The sequence below is a fragment of the Suricata suricatta genome, chromosome X, assembly GCF_006229205.1.
Source record: "Suricata suricatta isolate VVHF042 chromosome X, meerkat_22Aug2017_6uvM2_HiC, whole genome shotgun sequence".
Classification (NCBI taxonomy): domain Eukaryota; kingdom Metazoa; phylum Chordata; class Mammalia; order Carnivora; family Herpestidae; genus Suricata; species Suricata suricatta.
This window is the reverse complement of record NC_043717.1, coordinates 48,460,528-48,486,449: the sequence shown is the minus strand read 5'-3', so window position 1 is coordinate 48,486,449 and position 25,922 is coordinate 48,460,528. Positions and strand designations below refer to the sequence as shown.

Below are 25,922 nucleotides of genomic sequence, written 5' to 3'. Positions count from 1 at the left end.
ATTCCTAAAGCTGGAAATATATTTTTATGTGAAATGTCATCAACTAATTTTATAAACACACACACACACACACACACACACACACACACACACACCACAAAGGCACAAGGAAAACTCATGTGGCCCACCTTTGCAACTTCTGAGGCAGGGAGAAACTACTTTGAGAAAATGTTTTCTTTTCTTTTTTTTAGTGTACTTTTTTTTGTTTTTAATTTTTTTAATGTTTACTTTTGAGAGAGACGGAGAGGCAGAGCACAAGCAGGGGAGGAGCAGGGAGAGAGGGAGACACAGAATCTTAAACAGGCTCCAGGCTCTGAACTGTCAGCACAGAGTCCAACGCAGGGCTTGAACTCACAAACTGTGAGATCATGACCTAAGCTGAAGTCATAAGCTTAACCAACTGAGCCCCCCAGGTGTCTCGAAGAATGTTTTCTTTATATTAATCTGCGATCTATCCTCATTGGCTTTGCCCTTTGGGGTACTACAGAAGAATGTCTAACTTATTTAACAATCCTTCAAATATATTGAGTCGATATTTATATTTACTGCTAGTTGCCTCCCTTCCAACATCCAACCCAGCATCTCAGTTTCTCCGTGCTTTACAAGAGGAGATGCCCCATGAATACTGGGGTTGATTGCAAATATAGCCTAATCCGAATTTAACTGAGCAAGACTATCACTTCCTTTACTCTGAATCTCTTATTTCTATTAATGGAACTTATGATCTATCAGTTGTTTCTGAGCAGTCACTTAATACTATTGATCCAAAATCACTTAATAAAAAGTACTTGCAGAATACCTACTATGTGCTAAGTGCTAAGTTATGTGTTTTGTATATTTTCCACAAGATATCCATGAAATTATTTTTTCTATAAAAGAGGGTACAATTTAGGGATGTCTAGGTGGCTCAGTCAGTTAATTGTCTGACTTTTTATTTTGGCATGTCCTATCATCTCACCATTTGTGAGTCTGAACTCCCATTGGACCCCTTGCTGAGCATGGAGCCTGCTTGGGATTCTCTCTCTCCTTTTCTTTCTGTCTCTCCTCCACTTGCTCACACACTCTCTCTCAAAATAAATAAATAAACTTTAAAAACAAATAAGGGTACAAGTTAGGAAGATATATAAGACATTCATAAAAATAATTTTAATTTAAGGAACTAAGTACCTTATCTATGGAGAAGGAAAAATGGGATAAATGTAAAAGATATAAAGCATTGACTCTTGACTTATAACCTAACAACTTTCATGTCATTTGATCCTTTCCTGCCCCAAAACTTATGAACTAGAGATTTCTAGAGCTAGATTACAGACGAGGAAAGTAAACCCTACACTCTTCCAAACATATGATGTCATAGATATCACTTCTTAATGGGTTAGGGGATGAGAAATTTTATCTTGTAGGAGACTGTATTTGAGCTAAGCTTAAAAGAATGGATGATATTTTTTTGGTCTTTTGATTTATTTTTTTCCATAATATTTTATTGTCAAATTGTTTTCCATACAACACCCAGTGCTCTTCCCCTTAAGTGCCCTCCACCATCACCACCACCTCTTTTCCCCCCTCCCCCTTCCCCTTCAACCCTCAGTTCATTCTCAGCATTCAATAGTCTCTCAAGTTTTGAAGATTTTAAAATTGGGATAGCCTCAAAGCCAAAGGAATTATGGGAAAAGCATCAAGTTCAAAAAATAAAAAAGTAAGGATGGTTTAAGAAGACAGTGACTAGATTCATTTGGCTGGAGTTGAAGATTTTTGTAAGGGAATTATAGAAATTGAGGCTGGAACAATAAGCCAGATCATGAAAAGCCTTAAACACCAGAGTTAAAGAATTTGGACTTTAACCTATAAGCAGACAAAAAGGAGATACAGTCTCAAACAAGCATTACCTAACTGTGTAACAAGGCTTCTTCTGTGCTAAGCATTGAGAATAAAGAGATAAATTAAACTCCATAGAATTTCAACTCTCAAGGAGCTTATAGACTAATGTACAAAATACTTACAATACTATATCTGAACTTTGAGAAGGTTAACCTGATGGGATGAATAGCATATGAATCAGAGAACAGCAGGGAGTACTAGAAGGAGCGGGCAAGAGATCACTGTACTAATCCAGGTAAGAGGTGGTAAGGATCTGAACTCAGGTAGAAGGAATGACTGAGAAGATTTTGGGAACCAACAATACACCATTTCATTACACTAATTTCCAAAGACTCTGATAGAGCTTTCCCCAGACACTGTAGGATCATCTCCGATGGGAAACTTTGTACTTGGAAGAGTAGAGTTGTCCACAAAGAAGAGCTTATGGTATTCAATTCCATACCTGACCAGGCATGTTTTAATCAACCCGGCACCTCAGCAAGGTCTAGCAAGTGTTCAAAGCAACTACACACCATCTGAAAATATGAGTCTGGTTATGATTTTTGGTCTAAAATTAGGTAGTTGATGGCTGAAATGAATCAGTCTAATTTGTTCTTTTGTCTTTAAAAGGCTGATCAAATGGATTTTTTTAAATGAACAATTGGAAACTCCCATAGACTACACGTTTGTTAACCTTTGTATTTTTAAACAAAGATGAAAGAGAGGAGGAGTAGGTAGAGTAAACAGACCCAAAACATTTGGAGTCCTTTCTGCACCCAAACATCAAATATCACTTTTACTCCCAACTCTCGGTTTGTGCGACCTCTTCATTCAATTAGAAATTAGGCAATGCTTTAAGAGAGGTGGTAGAATATGGAAGGCTGGGAAAATGCTTTCTCTCATGTACTGACAACTTTCAAAAGAAATGCCTAAGTAGTTATCACTCATATGAATAGTAAATTCATACCTTCTCTTATTTTTTACTTTTCATTATTATTGTTTTTATATTTCAGGGCTATTATACCATTTAATCAGGAATTTATTTTATTTATTTTTTATAATAGTTTATTGTCAAATTAGTTTCCATATAACACCCAGTGCTTCTCCCCACAAGTGCCCCTCACCATGACCATCACCCCCTCTCCCCCTCCCCCTCCCCTTTCAGTCCATGGTTCCTTTTCAGTATTCAGTAGTCTCCCTTGATCTGTGTCCCTCACTCTTCCCGGCTCTCTTTCCCCCTTCCCCTCCCGCTGGTCCCCTGCCAGGTCTCTCCTGTTAGACCTATGAATGCAACCATATGGTATCTATCCTTCTCTGCCTGACTTATTTCGCTTAGCATGACACCCTCAAGGTCCATCCACTTTCCTACAAATGGCCATATTTCATTTCCTCATAGCCAACATATACAAGGAGCTCACTAAACTCCATACACAAAAAATGAATGATCCAGTGAAGAAATGGGCAGAAGACCTGAGTAGATACTTCTCCAAAGAGGACATCCAGATGGCCAACAGGCACATGAAACAATGCTCAGCGTCACTCATCATCAGGGAAATTCAAATCAAAACCACACTGAGATACCACCTCACACCAGTCAGAGTCGCTAAAATGAACAAATCATACATTCTTTTAAAAAAATCTGGAGAGGAGCAGAATCTTGTAGCAGCCTGATTATGTTTTCACAGTAACAAAATGTTATCTGACAACAACATTCACGAATTCTCAGGGATCCTGCTCTACTCATTTGAGCCTAGAGTGACAGAAGTAGCATGTTGTTGTATTGTGAAGTTCTTTTTATTTAGGGCAAATGCTATAGATTGATATTTTTTTCCTCACATTTTTGTGTTCTTTTTGTCCACTGTCTGGAAGGAGATGTGTTCTACCCATTTTCCCCATTCTCTGTGCAATGTTGCTGATGCATAACTTTTTTTTTAAGGTAAAGGATAGGGGAATACAGAAAGAAGAATAGAGGGATACAAGTGTCAGTGTGAGAAGACAGCCAGAGTGATACAATGCAAAGAAGTCTGGTAGTCTGGAGTCTCAAATTCAAGCTCTGGTTCTGCTACTTGCCATGTGAACTTGGGTAAGTACCTTTCCTCCTAAGCTCCCTTAAAAGAAGCTGGTGTTTTATAAGGATAAAAGTTGCACAATGTTTGAAGTTCAGGCACTATGTTTTGTATTTAAAAATGTAGTATGTCTAGTACCCTTTCCCCTAAATATATTGGAAAAGAATATAAGCTCTGTAGAGCTAACTGCCTAGGTTCTAATATAGGCTCTTCCACTTAGTTGTTCTATAACCTTGGTCGTATATTTTACTTAATTGTTCTGTGTCTATTTCCTCTTTAGTGGCATGGGAATGATAAAAGTACCTACCCCAGGGAGTTACTTTGAGAATTAAATGAATTAACACATTTAAACACATGAAAAACAGTTCCTAACTTCAAAAATTCAGCTATCGTTTTTCTTAACTTGTGGCCCTCCTATTTAAGCAGGTATTGAATTGCCCAGGTTTGCACTGGGGTTTGAGATTTTCAACCACTTTGGTATCTCTATGCTTTTTTCAGTAGTTTCTACAGTTCTACTTTCCAATTCCTATTGTAAATGATCAGCTTCTTCCTATGACCCTCTTTGTGTCCCTCTGCCTCCCTGTAATCCCCAGGCACTCAGCTATTTGGTGAGGATCAGTAGACATTAACAGAGGCAGTCCACAATTAGGTCATCCAGTAACCAGTCTTTTGGGGTGGTAGTAGTGAATGACTGGCTAATCTGAGAAGCTGCTGGTGTTACACAGTGGTTAGAACCTTGTGGTTATAAGCCAGATTTCCTGGGTGTGCACACAAGCTCTGCTACTTCCTAGCTGTGTGACTTTTGGGCAAGTTACTTAACCTCTCTGGGACAACTTACCAAGTTGTTGTGAGAATTAAATGAACTAATATGTGTAAGATGCCAAAATTTGGCACACAATAAATGCTATCATTATTATTGCTCTTATTATAATTCTTTGATTTGAGTGGGGAGTCACTTTTCCAGTATAGATTTTTCCAATGAAGGAACAGATGGTTAACCCTAAGAACAGACTATGACTAAAAGGCACCAGCTCTGTATGTGACTGTGGTCAAGTTCCTTCCCATCTCTGCACCTCAAATATTACATCCGTAGAATGATCTAGCTGGACAAATAGGTTCCATGAATACTAATATTCTATGATCTCAGGCCATTTCTGTTCAGATTCTCTGTAGGTTCCAGATATGATCAAAGCTCAGTAACCTTTAAAAATCTGCTTACTGTGTTTTTCACAGATAAATTATTTTGTCATATAGTTCAGGGAAAACATAATTATAATATTTTGATTTGATAGGAGGCAGCAGCCAATTTATGTGGTGTTTTGATTTTGTATTCACTACTTAGTTTAATTGCCTAGTTTAAGGTTTGGGTAGGAAGAAGAGATCCTCTCTACCCCAAATGAGGTTCACAATAACACTGAGAATAGAAGCACCTAGTTGGGATCCAGGAAAACTGAGTTGTGCTCTAACTCTGTTGTCAGCTTGTTGTTTCACTGTAGATAAGACTCTCTCATTTTCTAGGCTTCCATAAAGTGAAAGAGGAAGGAGGTGAGGGCACCAAAGGCCTAGGTGATCTTTAAAATCCTAATTAATCTTAAAGAGCAGGAAATCTGAGGGCACTGTGTGAAAATTGCAAAGAAGCCATCAGGATGTTTGTCATATAACTTAAACTTTATACATCCAAATCAAATTCTTGATTCCTACCCCCCTCACATAATACATTTTCTATTTACATTCTTCACCATCTCAGTAAATGGTAATCATATTTTTCAAATTGCTCAGCTCAAAAGTTTGGCAAACAGTCTTGACTCCTCTTTTTCTAATATCGGATTAGAATTATTTAATTAGAATCTTATTAGAATATTATCTAATATCTAATGAATATCTAATCTGACATTAAATGCTGTTGGCCCTCCCAACAAAACACATCCAGAATCCAGCCACTTCTCACTTCTTCCACCATTACCACTCTGGTCTAAGCCACCATCACCTCTAACCTGGATCACTGCAGTGAACTCATCTACCTGATACCCTCTTGCTCCCACAGTCTCTTCTCTATACAGACGACAAGTAAGCCAACAAATGTATATAATATCAACAAATGGTAGATATTATGAAGAAGGATTCTGTTAAAGTGAAAGTCAGATCACATTACTTCTCTGTTCAAACCCTTCCGACTTTTACTCATATCAGAGTAAAAACCAAAGTCATAATTAACACCCGTGATGCCCCACTTAACTCTGATCTCATATAACCCTCAACTTACCTAAATCACCCATACAGGCCTTCCTGCTGTCCTCCATCACACCAAGTACAATCTTATTTCAGGCCCGTTGTATTTTTTGTTGCTTGTGTCTGGAATATTCTAACTCCAGATATATCTGTGGCTCACTTCTTCCTTTCCTTCATGTCTCTGCTCAAATATCACCTTCTCAGTAAGTACTTCTCTGACCAACAAATATAAAACGGTCTTTCCCACTATGAATCACTATCTTCTGCAATGTGTTAAGTTATTCTTCATGACAGTTATTGTGTCTCTTCTCACTACACAGTAAACTCCACAAAGGGAGGAATTTTGTCTGCCTTGTTCATTGTTGTATCATCAGTGTCTAATATACACTTTGGGATACAATAAATGTTCCATAAGTACATGCTAATTATAACATAGGATGGCAAGATTATTATCATCCAGAAGCCTTATACAAACCAATCCACCAAACTCAGCCTGGTGAGTGAATAAGAGACTCCAAAAGCCTTACAAGCTTTACCAGTTTCTATTGCTGACACCAGTAAAGGTTGTTTTGCCTCTCTGAATCTCTTATTTCCTATGCTTGACATGAGAGAGACATATAATAAAAAAGAAACACGTGATTTAAAGAAGAAAGAGTGAGACTGAGATCCTAGTTCTGGCACTTTGAAGCTGTTTGACTTCAGACCTATTACCTTATGTCTCTGAACATAATATTTACAGTGGTAGTAACAACAGAATAAGAGTATGAAGAATATTAGACCTCAAGTCTGGTTACATGTATAAGGTAGAAAAGAGGATGAAATGCAAGAGTGGGATAGGAAACTGATCTGGAAACTGTAAAGTGCTACTAGAATATATCCAATGTCATACTCCCAGCTCCACATTCATAAAGAGGTGTTAACAAATCAGTGTTGCTTAAAATGTTTTGCACTTTGGGAAGGGACATCCCAGGTAATATACTAAGTGCCACAGTAACTTCTTCATTGTTTGGTAGTAGGTGACTTTGGCCCAAGTTATCCTGTTGACTCCACCAAAGGAGCCAACTATTTCTAGGGAAATTTTACCACAGGACACTTGCAGTCCCCCTAGTGGCCAGATGGTGGGAATACACTTCCACAAGCAAAGAATCTACTCAACCAGAGAAAATAGAATCCATGATTAAAAAGGTAGGTCATTTCAAAAACCTACAGCACATAATTCAACAAAGCCATTATAAAAAAGTTTTCATGAGCTCCTTACTCCTATAATTGATTTTTATTTTTCTCTTCCCTCCCTAATCAATACCCTGAAATCCCATTTATACAGAAACTCAAAGCAAACCATCATGATCAATGGAAACCTTAAGAGCAGAGTAATAATTCTTAATCTAACCACCACACTAGATATCTCCAATGGATCTCATCTCAAAATTAGACCCATAAATCACCCTCAAATTTAGTTAATTCCTCATATTATTACAAACTTGTATAATCAATGATATACAATGTGTTACTAGCATGTGCAATAATATAACCAAAAGCACTGAGGAAGAAACTAATAACTAACTTGACCAGGATGGTACTGCTGAGAAAGCAGAAATATATTTCAATCCCTTACTTGAGTTCACTCATTATTTTTACAGAGGTACCAGTTCCTGGTATTTGAAATATCCATCAAGACCTATAATCTATTGCTAGAATTCAATCATGTCTCCACCTAATAAAGGATGAGAGGCAGCCCACATGATCCATTTCTTTTCCAAATGCCTACCTTTTAAAAATTTGTACCATACAATCCAGTATCTCATCATACTGGCATCACAGTGTTGCCATTCTGTTTTGTGTTTGTTGTTGTTTTTTAATGGGTATAAGCTCCCTGAGGGAAGTGACTTCAAGATTCTTCCTGAATTGTGTGTCTCCTTTACTCTGATCTCTTTTAGGACACATGGAAGCATATAGCAGATGCTTAATGAAAAGTGGTTGATTGATGCTTACTTTATAAAAAAATTACTTTAGTAGTCTCATCTCTAAAGACAGCTAGGTCATGATAGGACCTTTTGTTCAGTGTCTTGGAGTTTGCACACTATTATCAGGACACAATAGCTGTAGCTGACTAGATATGACCCTGAGCTTAGAGTGTTAGTGAGGTCAAAGTTCAGTCCCTTCATAGGTAAATTGTATCTCTGATTGATGATTATAGAGTACCTCCCTGAAAAAAAGCTATTTCCTCACTTAGAAATACACACCAGAAGGGTGGCATTTACTTTATCCAAAGGACAACATGTAAAAACAAAATCTTGACTCTAGGTGTTTACACAAAGCTAAATATAAGTCAAATATAGCTAGTTATTTCTTTGGCCTAGTTTGCATTTGTTACCTCGTCATGTTAGTTTTGTGTGTATAAATTATTATTATTATTCCTCATACCCTTGCTAATAGTTTCCAAATCCAAATACTATAAAGAAGACTATTAACTGCATACACCTTATTAGGTTTCTTTCCTTCTGTTCTCTAAAGACCTGATAATTTTAGAAACATTCTTCTATTTATCTAGAAAAAGGCTTGCATTACCAATTCCAATTTACAGCTGAGGAAAATTGAGAACAGAGTCCCTATGCAGCCTTCATATATAATGAGACAAAGTATGCTTTAACTTTAGTACAGCAACAGAAACCTTCTGCCTCTAAGGTCCCAGAGGTGTTCAGATCTCAGGTACTTTCAGCAAGGTTGCATGATACAAGATCAATATACAAAAATCAATTCTATCACTATACATTGGCAATGAACAATTTAAAAAGAACACAAAGAAAAGAATTTCATTTATAAATGCATTAAAATTTAAAGGTTTAGAAATAAATCTAGCATAAGTGTAAAATTTACACTCTTAAAAACTACAAAACATTGCTGAAGAAGAGCTAAATAAATGAAAAGACATCCCATGGTCATGTATCAGAAGATTTAATACTGATATTAATCTCCCCAAATTAATTTACAGGTTCAGAGCCATCTCTCTCAGAATCCCAACTGGATTCTTTGTAGAAATTGAAAAACTAATACAGAAATTCACTAAAAAATTAAATAAAAATTAATTCATTAAAAAATTAATACAGAAATTCAAGAGATCCAGAATAGCCCCAAAAAAAGAAAATCTTAAAAAAAGAGCAAAGTTGGCAGATTCACACTTCTTCATTTCAAAACTTACTAAGACCTAAAGTAATTAAGACAATGTGGTACTGGTAAAAAATCAGTGAAATAAAGTTCAGAGACTAGATATAAAACCTCACATTTATAGTCAACTGATTTTACACAAAGGGTTCCAAGACAGTTAAATGAGGAAAGATTCAACAAACATGCTGTGGTAATTATACTATTTGTTGATATCTACATGCAAAATAATGTGGTTGAACCCCTATTTATGTTTTATTAGTTTTATAAAAATTAATTCAAAATTGATGAAAACCTAAATTTAACAGGAAGGAAACCTAGGTTTGAATCACTGTGACTTAGAGTAAGCAAAGCTTTCTTATATTTGATAGTAAAATCACAAACCACCATGAAAAAAATAGAGTGTACTTGATCAAAATTCAAAATGTTTGTGCTTCAGTGGATGCCATCAAGGAAGTGAGAAGACAACTCACATAATGTGATAAAATATTCACAAATCATTATTTGTTACAGCCCTGTATCCAGAATACATTAAAGAAACTTTTACAACTCATACTTAAAAGACAAATAATCCAATCAAAAATAAGCAAAAAGTTCTGTGTACTTTTTCAAAGAAGATATAAAAACAACCAATAAGGATATTAAAATATGGTTAATATTATTAGTTATTAAAAGAAATACAAATCAATATCATTTTGAGATATCACTTCACATACACTAAAAAGAGCTATAATTAAAAAGACAACACATATTTGCAGGATGTGAAAAAACTGGAACCCTCATATATTGCTAGTAAAATTGTAAAATGATACAGTTAATTTTGAAAACAGTTTGGGAGTTCCTCAAAAAGTTAAACACAGAGTTACCATATGATCCTGAAACTCCATTCTTAGGTATGTGCCCAAAAGAATTAAAATCATTATGTTCACACATCCACAAAAAATTTTATATGAATTTTCATGAATGTACATAGCAGTGTTGGTTGTAAGAGTCAAAAAGTGTAAATAAATGTAATATCCATCAACTGATGGATAGAAAAAAATGTGATATACACATATAATGTTACATTATTTGGTTATAGAAAAGAATGAAGTACTGATATGTGCTTCAACATGGATGAACATTGAAAATATTATTTTTTTATATTATTTTGAGAGAAACAGAGATGGCACAAGTAGGGAAAGGGCAGAGAGAGAGATGGAGAGAGAATCTCTAGCAGGCTTCATGCTGTCAGGCCAGAGCCTGATACAGGGCTCAAACTCATGAACCTGTGAAATCATGACCTGAGCTGAAACCAAGAGTCAGATGATTAACAGACTCAGCCACCCAGGTGCCACAAATATACTATTCTATATGAAGGAAGCTAATCACAAAAGATCACATATTGCATGATTCCGTTTTTATGAAATGTTAAAATAAGCAAACCCATAGAGACCAAAAGTAGATTGGTAGTTGACAGTTGCTCAGTGTTTGGGGAGGTATGGTGATTACTATGTGATTAAAATATTCTAAATAGTGGTGATAGTTGCCCAATTCTGAATATCCTAAAAACCATCAACTATACACTTTTAATGGGTGAGACAAAATAATATATATATATATATATATATGCATATGCATGCATATATATATACATATATATATTTCAATAAAACTACTATTTAGGATGTAAAATAAAACTCAGTTACTACCTGATGTAAATTGGCAGCATTCTCAAGTAACCAACACTTTAGAAATTTAAGCTTATTTGCATGAGCCACTCACAACCCTAATGTGGCCTGTAGGTTGGCAGCAGGAAATGGTTTAAGAGAGAAGAGGTGGCAGCACCCATAAGAGTGCAAGGAATTGTGCATAATTCACAGTCCTATCATTTCTGTGCAACAGCCACTGAAGGTAGCCCTTACAGAGCAACAATCTAAAATAACCTCAATCATTTGGGGCACCTGAGTGAGCATCCAACTCTTGATTTTAGCTCAGGTCATGATCCCAGGGTGGTGGGGTCAAGCCCCATATCAGGCTGCATGCTAAGAGTGAAGGTTGCTTGGGATTCTCTTTCTGTCTTCTTCCCCTCTCCCACATGTTCATCCTCCCTCTCTCTCTCTCTCTCTCTCTCTCTCTCTCTCTCTCTCTCTCTCTCTCAAAAAGTAAATAAAAAGAAAATAATTAAAGAAAAGAAAATTAAAAAAAATAGGAGCACCTGGGTGGCTCAGTTGGTTAAGCATCTGACTTCGACCCAGGTCATGACCTAGTGGTGTGTGGGTTTGAGCCCTGGGTGGACTCTGTGCTGACAGCTCAGAGGCTGGAGCCTGCTTTGGATTCTGCCTCTCTGCCCCTCTCCTGCTCATACTCTGTCTCTCTCTCTCTCAAAAATAAATAAACATTAAAAAATTAAAAAATAAAGTTAAATAAAATAAAACATCCTGTAACGGGCAGGAAGCTTGGAGAAAAAAAAGCTAAGAAATGCTGCTTTAGAGAAGTATTTCCACATGGTAAACAAATGTTATAAAAAAATATTTCTATACCCTCAACTAGCAAAGAAGTGTTCACTAAGCATCCTCCTGGGCTATTCAAACTTTCATGAGTGTTAGTGAATAAACTATAAGACATTGGGTATTTTCTTTGAAAAGGATACTATAAATATAAGATTTCATAATTCTCTCCAATATGACAAATGCCAACCAATACTCATAACTGTAGAGAATTTTATGAGCAATGAAAAAATACTCAGTGTTGTATTTAGGATGAGGATAACTTAACTCTGAATTCAACATTTCATAAATTGATGGAATGCTGGTAGGGGAAGTCTGAAGTAGAACAGTTTCTTCAATATCTATCTTTGTTTTCAAATGATTAATTTACATATAGCATCAGCATATTTATTAGCCCAGCTAGTAAGCACCCTCACACACAGATTAGGTATTTCTTGTGAAAGTATTGTGGATATCTGACCCAGCACTGTCTCAGACAGGAGAGGGTCCAGTTATTTTCAGGCATTGCAAAAAGGTTGCCAAAGTGGACAGTAAACAGAGACAGAGATCAAGAGAGAGGGACAGCAACTAGCAAAATATTTCATTAAATCACCAAGTCCTCAAGACTTCTAGTTCAGCTCCCACAGCAACTGTTGAATTAGACTCCAACCTCAAGCTATAAAAACCCAGATATTAATTCTGCAATTCCCTCAAGTCATCTAGCCTTAAAAGAGGTGTTAAGGCTGTTCCGACCAGTTACTCTCCAGATTAAAAACTAATTTTTAGGAGCTAAGTACAGGGGTAATGAGGAAAATGTCTTGGAAAGTAGAAAGAAGTATTTATGCTTCCATTTAGTTAAAAGCATGAAAAGAAAGAAATGAAAGAAAATCCAGGACAGGCAGCACTTGAGGAAGCTGCAGACAAAGAGAAAATGGTGGAGGTAGGGGGTGGGGAGAAGTTTCCTTTTCCCTCTCTGAACAACCTCCAAAACTTGACTTTTGTTTCCTTTTCATTTTTCAGAATAATAATAAGTTTGGTTATAAAATAATCCCCTGCTTATTATACTCAGCCTACATTCTGCTCCCTGTTTGAACAGACTTCCAAATGAAACTGGTGGTGTTGATATCAACATGGAAAAAATAATAAATTTGTTCATGTCCCTAACTGCAACTCATAGTCCCACCAAGAGGAGCCACAGTATAAGTAAAGGTCAGAGACCTACGGATTCCTTGTTTTAAATGTGTGTATGCACACCAGATGAGAAAATTATTATAAAAAAGAAAACCCCTTAAAAAAGAAAATTAAATATGCCAGCAAATTCAATATATTATATCAAAATTTACAATTCAAAGAATGGAAATCTGATGAGGTAAAATTAGCGCTAGCAAGAAAGTGCCCCAAAGTGACCTTGCAATTGGAAGGCTACAAGCTTCTTGGAAAATATCTCTCACTGATGTTAACCTTTGGCTGAGCTAAAAGAGATACTCTGTGGACAACAAAGAGAAGTCTTCCATCAGTACATCTTGCTCGTATTTCCAAATGGGGTACCACCCAGTGTGGCTATTTGGCCCTCTGGTTCTGATCACTAGTACCCAGATAGAACTCACTAGTTATTTGCTGACAATGGAGAAAGGATGCTTTTTTACAACACACTGACTCTCAAGGCCTATGGACAGAAAGCGTCAGACTATTTTAGTCCCAAAGCAAAATTCAGCTTTATAAAACAAACTGCTTCTTGCAAAATAGTCATTAAAATCTGTCTGATAATTGAAGATGGAAAGGGGTATTAATAAAATGTCTCCTTTTTAAATAGCTCATAGAGAAAAGCAAGATTTGTCAATCTCAAAGCACTACTAAAACAGTACTTATTATAAAGGCCAGAACAAATTATCAATAAAAAAAATTAAAATGTTCATTGTGTATCTGTATAATTAATTTAAATTTCAACTCTAATTCCAGCAGGCTTCCCTGGGCCTCAACTCCCAAGAATAAATATTTTTCATATTATTGTACTGCTTGATGGAATATAAAGGGTCCTGCTTCTTTCAAGTGGGCAGGTAGTTAATTAACAAAGTTGTACTCTTGTTTGATCTCTGAAAGAAGACAGCTCTTTTAAATATCATGAGGATTGCACACTAGCCCCCTCACTTTTTATTATTCCTTCTATTCAAACCACATGCTAAATTAAGTTGTTATTTTTTTAAAGGACCACCTTCAAGCATCTCCCCTTCCACCTCTCTTTCAGCAGAAATATTGTAGATGTATAAGAACATAGAATTATCCCAAAAGTTACTAAAAGTTACCCCCCCAACCCACTAACTAATGTATATTAACACACACACAACTGGAAAAGGGTGAAATCAACAAATTGGAAGCCGCTAGAATTTTTAGATTTTTTAACTCAAATTTAGCACATAATGCGTGCATAACAGGCAAGGTGGAAGTTCTGGCTTTGGCTTAAAAATTCCCTTGCCTTTCACCAAATCACGCCCCAAAAAAGTGAGGGAAAGAAAGATAAAGTAATAAAATGTCAACTTTTAGATTGGGATTGGTTATATTCTGATGAAATTGATACATTTTCAAAAATGGACTCAACAATTTTCTATACCCTAGAGATTAAAATTCTTTGTCAAGTCAGTTTTCTCTTTCACTATCTCTCATAACCAGTGCTGCAACCATAAATCAGGAAAGATTAATAATCTTTTACTTTCTTTGGATACTGCTAAATTCTCACTAGTTAAGGCCACTAATTTAAGCAGGTCTTTCTAACAGGGAAATGTTTCCACTAAGAGCTAAGAGAAAATAACCTTACTGCACACCTGATGGGAAGAACTTTTTATTTTATATAGCTAGTTCCTGAAAATCTCAGTTTATATTTACAAAAAAACAAAAACAAAAATAAACTAACAAAGAATGCATCCCTTACCAAATATGTAGAGTGCTCCCTTTTATCCCTATTAACTGAGTTAGTTGTTAGGTGGGTTGTGGGGGATGCAGAAGAGAAAAGGTTTCAGTTTAGCATCAAGGTATGTTAAGAAGCGCCTTAGACATCCACATCCTTCAAAAAAGCTCACAGTAGAAGTAACTAGCAACAAGCCTAGGGAAAATAAAGTACCCTACCAAATAAGTCTGTTTTTATAAAATGAAGAAAACATTTTATACCACAGTATAACCACATTCCAAAAAATTTTTTTTAATCCAAACTAACTGGAAAATGTTTTGATGATATAAATAAATCCTTTGAAAATCCTGTAAGCCAAACATTAAAAATATAATAGTAGGATGTAAAGCCAGGTAAGAAGTTGTTTCTTTAATAGCTCAGAAAAGATTATTTTATGAAATGATATCCTCCTCTTTCTTTCCTAACACTATGCTTTCAACCTTCCAAGAACAGAAGCATCAATGAATGGAGGCACACTGTTGGATTTAAGCTGCCAAACACGTTAAGGCTAACAAAGAATTCTGAAAAAGTCACAGATAAAAGACAACAGCCATAGAAAAAGAAAAACAGAACAAGATACAAGTCCAAGGGGACATCAGTACCTGGCACACCTGAGGAGTTAGTTCCTTAGTCAGTATTCCCTGCTTCACTGAGATAACTAATATCTCTGTTTGCTGGGGAAAAAGTCTTCAACATGATCTCCGAAAAGCTCAATAAATGTGGGAAGAATTTTTAATAAACAAGATGAAATTGATCATTTTTCTTATGTCCTAATTAAAACTCATGGGCAAGATTATGGCTCATAGATTAGAGGTAACAGCTCATGTTTTAAAATGTAAGCATGTCTAATGTAACATTGTATGTCAACTATGATTTAAAAAATGCAAGCATGTTCTTAAAATGAAGGAATGTATTGAAGAGCCCCACTCCTCTCTCCCAAAAGCAATTATTGAACACACTGATATATCAGGAAATCCTTAAAAGTTTTTTTTCCAACATTTTGTAAGTCAGACTCATGTCTGGCTAAATTATTCATTAAAGGAATATTCTTTTTATGGATTTGATACCAACTTGAAATAAAGGACTGTATATATGCCATAGTCCCTGTAGAAAATAAACACTTTATAAGAGAAAATCGACTCAAGCAGTTAGTTCCAACATGGTCAACCTGTGAGAGCAAACACTGCTCAGTGTTTTCCAAGAAAGTTGTCCTTTGGTTTTCCTCTACTTTTGCCTGCTCTGATTGTGCCTGATTGTATTCTCTCTGCTGACTTCTAGCTCTGGGGCAAATCCTCAGTTATTGCCAGGGAAGGGACTTCACCCCATCTTCACACAGCAGCCCCGAGAACCCAGGGAAGGTCAGACCTTCTTCCCCTAATCCTATAGTTCCATTTTATCTCTTTTGAGGAGGCAGACTGAGAAAAATTGGGGCCATTCTTTTTGCCTTTAACCTGCCAAGAACCGCCAAAAGCTGGAGGGCAAACCCTAATACACTCTAAGAGGTGAAACTGCCCATATTTCCTGCCCAGGTTCTCAGATTTGGGAAGAGGGAGGAGAAAAAGTACTGGAGGGCTTAAGAGCTTTATTTCTGAAGGTAGTCCTTGCTCTTGGATTTCAGCTTGGAGCCTTCTGGGCATGGAGCACCCTGAGGTATAAAGGATTTTAAGAGACTGGGGGAGGAAGAGTGTTGTTAAGGTATTTGAAAGGGCACACACCAGCACCCAGGGCTCTCAGTGGCAGGGACTGGGTCACACAATGGGGGTTCCAAGCACCAAGGTCAAATCTTTGGCAGGCTACAAGTACCCAGAAGGCTCCAGATTCAGGGTAGCCCTTTTAATGAAACACTGCTGAGCTCTCACAGGGCAGAGTGTTCCCTCAGGTAAGAGAGGATAGATACCCCAGAATGCCAACTAACTCTAGATTAAAAGACATTTCTAGGAGGAGAAACTTACCGCATGTCCCCATAGGGTCCCGAGTAGCTCTCCATCCAAGGGCCCATCTCGCTTTTGACACAACTGGGACTTGGATAGGGCATTCTGCTCACAACACCGCCAGGATACCATACATCAGGTGGAGGGAAGTCACCTTCTTGGCTTGTCAACCCCTGAGGTGGCCTAGTGTAGCTATAGGGGGCCACAGACCCTGACTCGCCTGTGCTGCCGCCTCCACTCTCACCACAGGGCCCATACAGCTGGCTTTCTTCTGCTGTGAAGAAAGTATGCCAGGAAGAGGAGGCAGTGGCTGACGGTGAGCCTGAGCCGGGTCCCGTTGCACCTCCACCTTGAAGGCTCGCCAGGTCCCCATAGCGGCATTGTGCAGCTGTGTCTGCCCAGGTGCTGCTATAGTCCAGAGGGTTTTCCAGCTTGATTCGGGCGTGAGGATGGGAAGGGGATGGAGGGGGCGGTGGCCCGGTCAGGGAGAGCTGAAAGTTGTAGTAGTCGCGACTCTGATAAGCTGCCGCTTCATCTAGTGCTCCAAACTTGTAGAGAGATAGGGTGGAGGGCATCTCAAGTGTTCCGGAGCCCCCTGCCTCACTGCTGCCAGAACAGCCCAGGCTGTCGCCATCCAACCCTTTGGCATAACCTGCCTTGAAAGGGGAATACTCAGCAGTTTCCTCGGTGCCCTTGCCCTGGCCGTCATCCAGCACAGAACCTTTGCATTCCGCCAGCGGGGCGCAAGGACACACAGCGGATGGACCTACCAGGAGCTGGGCATACATGCAATCCCCCCGAAGCTGCTCCCCAGGACTCAGATGTTCCAATGCCTCCACACCCAAGCCCATGGACACTGACACTGCCTTACACAACTCCTTGGCGCTGTCTGAGATGGTTGAACTGCCTCCTAGATAACTGTCCTTGGAGGAAGTGGGGGCACCAGCGGCCTCCCTTGCTCTCCCACTGCTGCCGCCTTCAGATACTACCTCCTGCTGCTGCTGCTGCTGAGGCCGCTGCTGCTGCGGCTGTTGCTGAAGGAGTTGCATGGTGCAGGCCTCGCTCAGGATGTCTTTAATATCGGTGGAACAGCTACTTAAGCCCGGGAAAGTGGGGCCCAGCAAGGACAACGTGGATGGGGCAGCTGAGTCATCATGGTCCGGTGGTGCTGGATGCTGCTGCAGCCCCTTGCCGATGGCTGAAGCAGCTCCAGGCTCTGGAACGCAGCCACTCTCCGGATGGCCCTTGGGGGCTGACTGCTGTCGTGAAGGCTGTTGTTCCTTGTCCAGGGCCAGGTAGCCGGTGGAGCCTCTGCTCTGGGCTTGGGGAGAGCCATCCTCAGGCTGCTGCCGCCGCCGAGAATGGGTCTCCTGCTGCTGCTGCTGCTGCTGCTGCTGCTGCTGCTGCTGCTGCAAACGGGCGCTGGGAGGTGCTGTGCTCGTGGCCTCAGGGTGCCTGGGGCCCGGGTTCTGGATCACTTCTCGCACGCTCTGGAACAGGTTCTGGAAAGCTCCTCGATAGGTCTTGGACGGCGGCCGAGGGTAGACCCTCCCTAGCCCTACCTGCACCTCCATCCTTGAGCTTGCCTGACTCTTCCACCTAATTCCTTTATCCTGCTTCCCCTTTTCTAGCTGAGAAGAGTTCAACAGGCTGCGATGCGGTGGTTACTGCAGCTAGATGCCCACCTGTGCGAAGCTCTTGAAAAGAAAACTTGCAGGAATAACCACGCAAAAGCACTCTGACAGCCTCAAAGTCTCCAGCACAGGAAAACACGCGCTGGACACGATCTGCCCTGTTAATCTCACAGTCTGTTACTGAAATCTTGGGACGGTATTCAAAAGATGCCCAAGTCTTGAAGGAAACAAAACAAAAACAAAAATAAGGAAAACCTTCTGCCTTCCAAATTCAGTATCCACTGAAGCAGGTGCAAATAAGAACCGGGTTATTCTCTCTCTCTCTCTCTCTCTCTCTTTTTGGGGGGGTTGGGGGTTTTGTTTTGTTTTGTTTTGTTTTGAAATGGTCTACTGAAGCCCTGACTGCCCTTTCATTGTTTGGTCTCAGGGCCTACAAACTGGAGGTAGGGGGGTGGCTACTGCGTGCAGAGGGAGCTGGAAAGGGAATGAGGGGAATCTGGGGGCCTGTCCCGTGTACAGCCTAACTAGCCAGGTCACAGCTGCAGTGCTGAAGCGGTTCACCGGTCGCCTGTCTCCCCAGAGCTGTCTTTGTAACGTGCAGCTAGCTTGCTTGCTCGAAACCAAAGGGAGTTACCTCTCTGCAAACTCGGGCTGGCAGCACAGGGCCAACTGGAGAGGGGGGAGGGACGGTTAGGGGGACGGGCCGAGAGGAGCAGTCGGAGTAGCTACCGGAGAGAAGACCCAGGAGGGGGGATGGGGCGGGGTGGAGGGGAGGAGGACAAAGGCAGCCTTCAGTCCTACCCGGCACTTTCCTTGCTTCCTCCGAGTCTCTAGCTGCTTTTAAAAACTTCACCGAAGAGGAAAGGGCAGCTCTGTGGCGGCTGCTGAAGCCGCCGCGCAGCAAGAAGCATAGGCAGTCGCGGGAGTCCTGCTGGGGTTGACGCGGTATGTCCCTTCAGCTCCTGTCCCGCACGGGAGCAGCTAGCTTGGTCGCTTTCCTCTTTTGCCTCTTCTGCCTCCTGGCTTGCTGAGGACCCTCCAGCTCTCCTGGCACCTCGGCTCACTGGGATCTCGGAAGGGGCACTGGAGGTGGAGAGCAAATGCAACAGTTTGCTAGTTGGGGCCCGCCCCCACCGGGCCCGCCTCCCTGCCTTCCCCACCTCCTTTCTCCCTCCCCTCCCCTTTCCTTCTCTCCCCTCCCCTTTCTGCGCTGTAAAGCCGAGAGGCTTTGGAGAAAAGAGTGCTGGCGCAGAGTGGGTGAAGGCAGGAGAGAATTGTTCTAGCTCTGGAGGACTCTAGCTCTCTGAATACCTCATACTTTCAGGGACCAGGCTTTAGTTGCCAGGGAGAAGTACTCTAAATTTTAAACTCTCAGATCCCATCTCATTTTCCTTCCATCACTTTAAGAAAGATCAAGGGACACTGTTGATTATTACATAAATTACATGCTTATACCATCTTTTTTCATTCTTTTCCTTCTTTTTTCCCTCTTTTTCTTCCTCTTTTCCTCCTTTTCTTTCTCCTTCTTCTTTACAATTTCTTAGCAACCAAATTAGCAACCTGTGGTTGCTCTCAGGACATTGCAGGTGAGGTTAACTTTTTATCATGGGCTTTCTTTGCAATTTCAAGGGAGTTTTGTTAATGTAATGTTTCCTACCTCCTTGCTTTGGAAAGCCAGGATGAAATGACCTTGGAAAGCAGTGGACATTCTCTAATGCTTATTTTATTTCCTAAATATCTCATAAATCTCTTCACTTTTCTTCACCTCTGCTACTTCGAACCTAGTTCAAGGCACTTTCCTTTCTCACTTGGACCACTGTAAATGGTCTTTCTCTTTTCACTCTTACTTTTTTAGAAGTCAGTTTTGCTTTGAGCAGCCAGCGGGATTTTAAAAATTAAGACGTAAGTTTTTAGATTAGGTTAAGGTTCCCTATATATATGCCTCCTGCACCCATACATGATAGCCTCTCCCATAATCAACATCCCCAACCAAAGCAGTGCATTTGTAACAACTGATGAACTTACACTGATACATCATAATCATCCGAAGTCCATAGTTTACATTAGGGTTCACCCTTCGTGTTGTGCATTCGAACAGTTGTAAATTGGCATATATCCATCCTTATAGTATCATACAGAATATTTTCATTGCCCTAAAAATATTTTCTCCAAATATTTATCCCCCATACCCCTTCCTGGCAACCACTAATCATTATACTATTTCCATAGTTTTACCTTTTCCAGAATGTCATTTAGCTGGAATCATACAATATGTGGACTTTCTGATTGGCATCTTTCACTTCGTAATATGCATTTAAGTTTCCTCCATGCCTTTTCATAACTTGATAGCTTATTTCTTTTTAGTATTAAGTGAAATTCCATTGTCTGGACATACTACAGTTTATTTATCCAATCATCTATTGAAATACAACTTGGTTACTTTCAAGTTTTGGCAATTATGAATAAAGTTGTTATAAGTATTTTATGTAGGCTTTTTGTGGACATGTTTTCAATTCCCTTGGGTGAATACCAAGGAGCATGATTGCTGTACCATGTAGTAAAAGTATGTTTAGTTTTGTAATAAACTGCAAAACTATCTTCGAAAATAGCTGTACCATTTTATATTCCCACCAGCAATGAATGAAAATTCCTGTTGATCCACATCCTCACCAGCATTTGGTGTTGTCAGTCCAGATTTTGTCCATGTTTTGTCCAGATTTTGGTCATTCTGGTAGTGGTATCTCATTGCTATACGAGATATGCTGTGAAGAATGTGTTTTCATATATTTATTTGCTATTGATTATCTTCTTTGGTGAAGTGTCCCTTAAAGTCTTTGGCCCATTTAAAAAATTTTTTTAACATTTATTCATTTTTGAGAGAGAGAAACAGAGTACAAGTTGGGGAGGGGCAGAGAGAGAGGGAGACACAGAATCAGAATTAGGTTCCAGGCCCTGAGCTGTCAGCACAGAGCCTGACATGGGGCTTGAACCTACAAGTGGTGAGATCATGACCTGAGCCCAAGTTGGAGGCTTAACCAACTGAGTGACCTGGGAGCCCCTCTTTGGCCCGTTTTTTAATATGGTTGTTTGTTTCCTTATTGTTGAGTTTTAAGGGTTCTTTTATATTTTGGATTACAGTCCTTTATTCCAAGTATTTTATCCTAGTCTGTAGTTGTTTTCTCATTCTGTTAACATTCATTATAATTCACAGAGCAGAAGTTTTTAATTTTAGTGGAGTCAAGTTTATCAACTACTTTTTTCATGGACCTTGCTTTTGGTGTTGTATCTAAAAAACATACCCAAGGTTATCTATGGTTTCTCTTATGTTATCCTCTAGAGTAGTTTTGCATTTTACATTTAGTCCTGTGATCCATTTGTCAGTTTTTGTGAAGAGTGTAAGATTTATCTAGATTTTTTTTTGCATGTAGCTATCCAGTTGTTCCAGCACTATTTATTGAAAAAAACTATCTTTGCTCATTATATTTCCATTGCTCCTTTGTCATTAATCAGTTGATTATATTTATGTAGGTCTATTTCTGAGGTTTCTATTCAAGAGGGATTTTAAAAAACAGCATAATTAAGTTATTAATGGCATACAATAAAATACACATATTTAAAGTCATACTAATTGATAATTTGGGACATATGCATACACTCATGGAACCATCACCGAAATCAAGATAATGAAAATACATATTATCCCAAAAGTTTCTGTTGTGTCCTTTTTTAATTTCTCTCTCTACCTTTCCTCACACTCCTCTTCTGGCAATCAATGATTTGCTCTTTGTTACCATAAATTAGTCTTTATTTGTCAAAATTCATATCAATGGAATCATCTTTTTTTTTGGCCTGACATCTTTCACTCAGCATAATACCCTTGATATCCATCCAAGCTCTTATATGTATCAGTAGTTTGTTCTACTTTATTGCTAAGTAGTATTCCATTGCACGGATGTACCACAGTTTGTGTATCCATTCACTTGTTGATGGCATTTGGGCTTTTTTACATTTTTAGCTATTACAAAGAAAATTGCTGTGTATATTTATATGTCTTTATATTGACCTATATTTTCATTTCTTTTGACTATATATTTAATAGCAGATTGAGTGAGTCACAAAGTAGATGTATAGTTACCCTTTTAAGAAACTGCCAAACTGTCTTCCAAAGTGATTATACCATTTTACATTCTTACCAGTAGTTCCTCCAAACTCTCACCAATACTTAGTATAGTCAGTACTTTTAATTCAATGTGTAGGTGTTTTTCATTTAGTTTGCATTTATCCAATGAATAATGATGTAGAGAATTTTTATGTGCTTTTTGACATTTGTATGTTTTCTTTGATAAGAACTTGGCTCAATTTTTTGCCTATTTTCAAAATTGTGCTGCTTGTATTTTATTATGGAGTTTTTAGTTATTTATATATTCTGGATACAAGTTCACCATCAGAAATATGATTCCTTAGCATTTTCTTTCAGTTTGTAGTTTGTCTTCATTGTCTTACCAGGGTCTTTTTAAGAGCAAAATATTTTAATTCTGATGAAATCCATTTTATCAACTTCTTCATGTATGGATTATGTTTTTGGTGTTAGATCTAAGAAATCTTTTCTTTTTTTAACCCAAGATCTGAAACTGTGTTTTTAAAAACCTGTGACTTGTTTTCTAGAAGCTTTATAGTTTCCAGTTTTACCTTTATTTGGGTTTATGATCCATTTTGAGTTAAGTTTTGTATTTGGATATTCCCTTTTTTGTATATAGATGTCTGTTGTTTCAGTACCATTTATTGGGAAAAAATATCTTTTTTTTCAATTGCCTTTAGACTTCTGTTAATAATCAATTGTCCACATATGTTTGTGTAAAGCATTCCTTTTTAAAAAATATTTTATTGTCAAATTGGTTTCCATATAACACCCATTGTTCTTCCCCACAAGTGCCCTCCTCCATTACCACCATCCCCCTCCCCCCTTTCAGTCCTTGGTTCCTTTTTAATATTCAATAGACTCTCATGTTTTGCATCCCTCTCTCTCCCCAACTCTTTCCCCCCACCTTTCCCATTCCCATAGTCTTCTGTTAGGTTTCTCCTATTAGACTTATGAGTGCAAACATATGGTATCTGTCCTTCTCCACCTGACTTATTTTGCTTAGCATGACACCCTCAAGGTCCATCCACTTTTCTACACATGGCCAGATTTCGTTCTTTCTCATTGCCATGTAATACTCCATTGTATATATATATCACATCTTCTTGATCCATTCATCAAGTGATGGACATTCAGGTTCTTTCCGTGATTTGGCTATTGTAGAAAGTGCCACTATGAACATTGGGGTACATGGGCTCCTATGTGTCAGCACTTCTGTATCCTTTGGATAAATCCCTAAAGGGTTCTTTTTAAAAGTTGCATCTGGTCATATTATTCTTGTATTTAAACTGTGTCTCTGGATTTCTACTGTTCTTAGTATAAACATCCAAATCTTTAAACAGATTCTACATGATCTAATATGTCTACCTTTCTGATTTCATCTCACACCACTTTTCTTCCTGCTTTCTTTAATGTTGTTGTTGTTATTTATTTATTTATTTTGCAAACTGGTGCAGACGTCTGGAAACAGTGTGGAGGTTCCTCAAAAAATTAAAAATAGAAGTACCCTATGATCCACCAATATCGCTACTGGGAATTTATCCAAAGGCTAGAAGTCCTCCTGCTTTCTGAACTCCATTCACACTGGGTTTTATTTCGAGTTCCTCAAATGTCTGATAGCCCTTCCTGCCTTTGTATATGCTGTTCCCTATACCCAAAATGATAGTTCATCCTTTTCCCTCTTAATACAGTTAATGCTTATGCATACAGAACTCTCAGGAAGAGACTTCCTGACCTCGTAGGCTAGCTCAGGTTGCCCAATCACCCACCTTTTAATATGTTTTAATAGTACCCAATATTTCTTTTTTGGAGGACTTCTCACAAATACAATTAATATTAATTTTGTATTTACTTATTTAATATTTATTTTCCCCACCAGACTGGAAGTGTGTTTCCTGAGAACAGGGACCATAGTATTTTTGTTCATCATGGGGTCCTTAGGACTTAGCTTGGGATGACACATAGTCAAGTTCCCAATAAATAGCTGTTGAATAAAAAGATAACTTCCATCTACACAAAATTAAAATTCTGTTTCCAAACTAGGAGTTTGGCTTCAAGGGTGGGGAGAAGGTTGCAAAAAACACCCTGTGGTTTCAGCACGTTTAGTAATGTAATAAACCTTTCCTCTACCTATAAGTATAAAATCCCTCCAAATCATACATTGAATACGTATTTTTAAGCACTTACTGTTTGTCAGGCTCTGTGATAAGCACTGGGATTCATTGATAAATTGTAGACTCTCTTAGGAAGTTATTCAGAGTCTAGGAAGGAGAGTGAAGAATCATCTAAAAATATTTGAAGTGCATTAGAAATGAGGAATGGAGCTTATGAATACACCTCAAAGTTCTTCTCTCTGCTGATTTGTGGATGTTTGCCATTTCTTCTACTTGGAGAGTTATGAAGGATTACTTTACATCCCATATGTTCTTCCTTTTCCTCAATGTTGGAGCCTCCATGTCATCCTTTCCCATAAATATAACCCCAATCCCTCACCTTGACTACCCTCTTTCAGGCTATCTTCAACAGAATCAGAATCATAGGGTTAGGTCTAAAAGGATAACTCCTTATTGTTCCACTGCCCTATATAACCTTCAATTACCTTAACTAGGGGTTTCAGATCCAAATGTGTCATAAGTAATAAAAGAAAATGGATAGAACCAGTCATGAGATACACAAAAGGTAAGGTGGTGGAGGCTGTGGCCAGCTGGAGAGTAGATACCCCATCTAAAAGGGTCAGCCATCAAATAACTCCAACTGGTTTTTGCCAGGCAAGAATGCAGCTTCAGTATTTCAGATGTTCCATCGTTTTTAAGAACAATATTCCAGTCTTTAATGTGAAATCTGAATTTTATAAGAAGTTGACAACTAATTCAATTAGTTTTAAAACATCATGTAAACCAATTTTTCAGCACCCCCCTCAATTAAAAAAAAAAAACATGTCCATGGACAATAATTCGTTGGTGGGCTGCCAATCTGCAACCTCTGGCCTACAGGTTCAAGTCCAAGTTTGTAGCCTAGACTTTATGTTCTATCACAGTTTGGGGTGCCTGGGTGGTTCAGTTGGTTAAGCGTCTGATTTAGTCTCTGGTCATGATCTTGCAGTTCAGGGGTTCGAGCCCCGCATCGGGTTCTGAGCCCCAGCTCAGAGCCTGGAGCTTGTTTCAGATTCTGTGTCTCCCTCTCTCTCTGCCCTCCCTTTGCTCGCACTCTGTCTCACTCTGTCTCAAAAATAAATAAACATTAAAAACATTTTTTAAATTCTATCAGGGTTAGGCTTTAATGCTTATCTGTAGCCCTTTCTTCAATCTTGTTCTCCTGTCAACGACCCACCTCTTCAACCACATCAGACTTTCTGAGCTCCCTCTGAACATATCCTATACTCTGTAGTCTATCTACCTTTGGGTCATGCTTTTTAATTTTACAGGAGTGTTATTACCCCTTTCCCTTATGACCAAATTTAGTGTATTTTTCAAAACACAGTTTACATATTGAGTTC

At 38.7% G+C, this 25,922-nt stretch overlaps 1 protein-coding gene across 3 annotated transcripts in view; it reads right to left on the bottom strand.

Moving 5' to 3' along the window:
• The window catches only part of AR (androgen receptor), a 170,184-nt gene extending 151,956 nt beyond the window's left edge, over positions 1 to 18,228 (bottom strand). For all 3 annotated transcript variants that reach the window (XM_029930092.1, XM_029930093.1, XM_029930094.1), the window contains exon 1: positions 16,676 to 18,228. In XM_029930092.1, the coding sequence (XP_029785952.1) occupies positions 16,676 to 18,228 (1,553 nt within the window). The remainder of the gene's footprint in view (positions 1 to 16,675) is intronic.
• Positions 18,229 to 25,922: the final 7,694 nt, after the last annotated feature.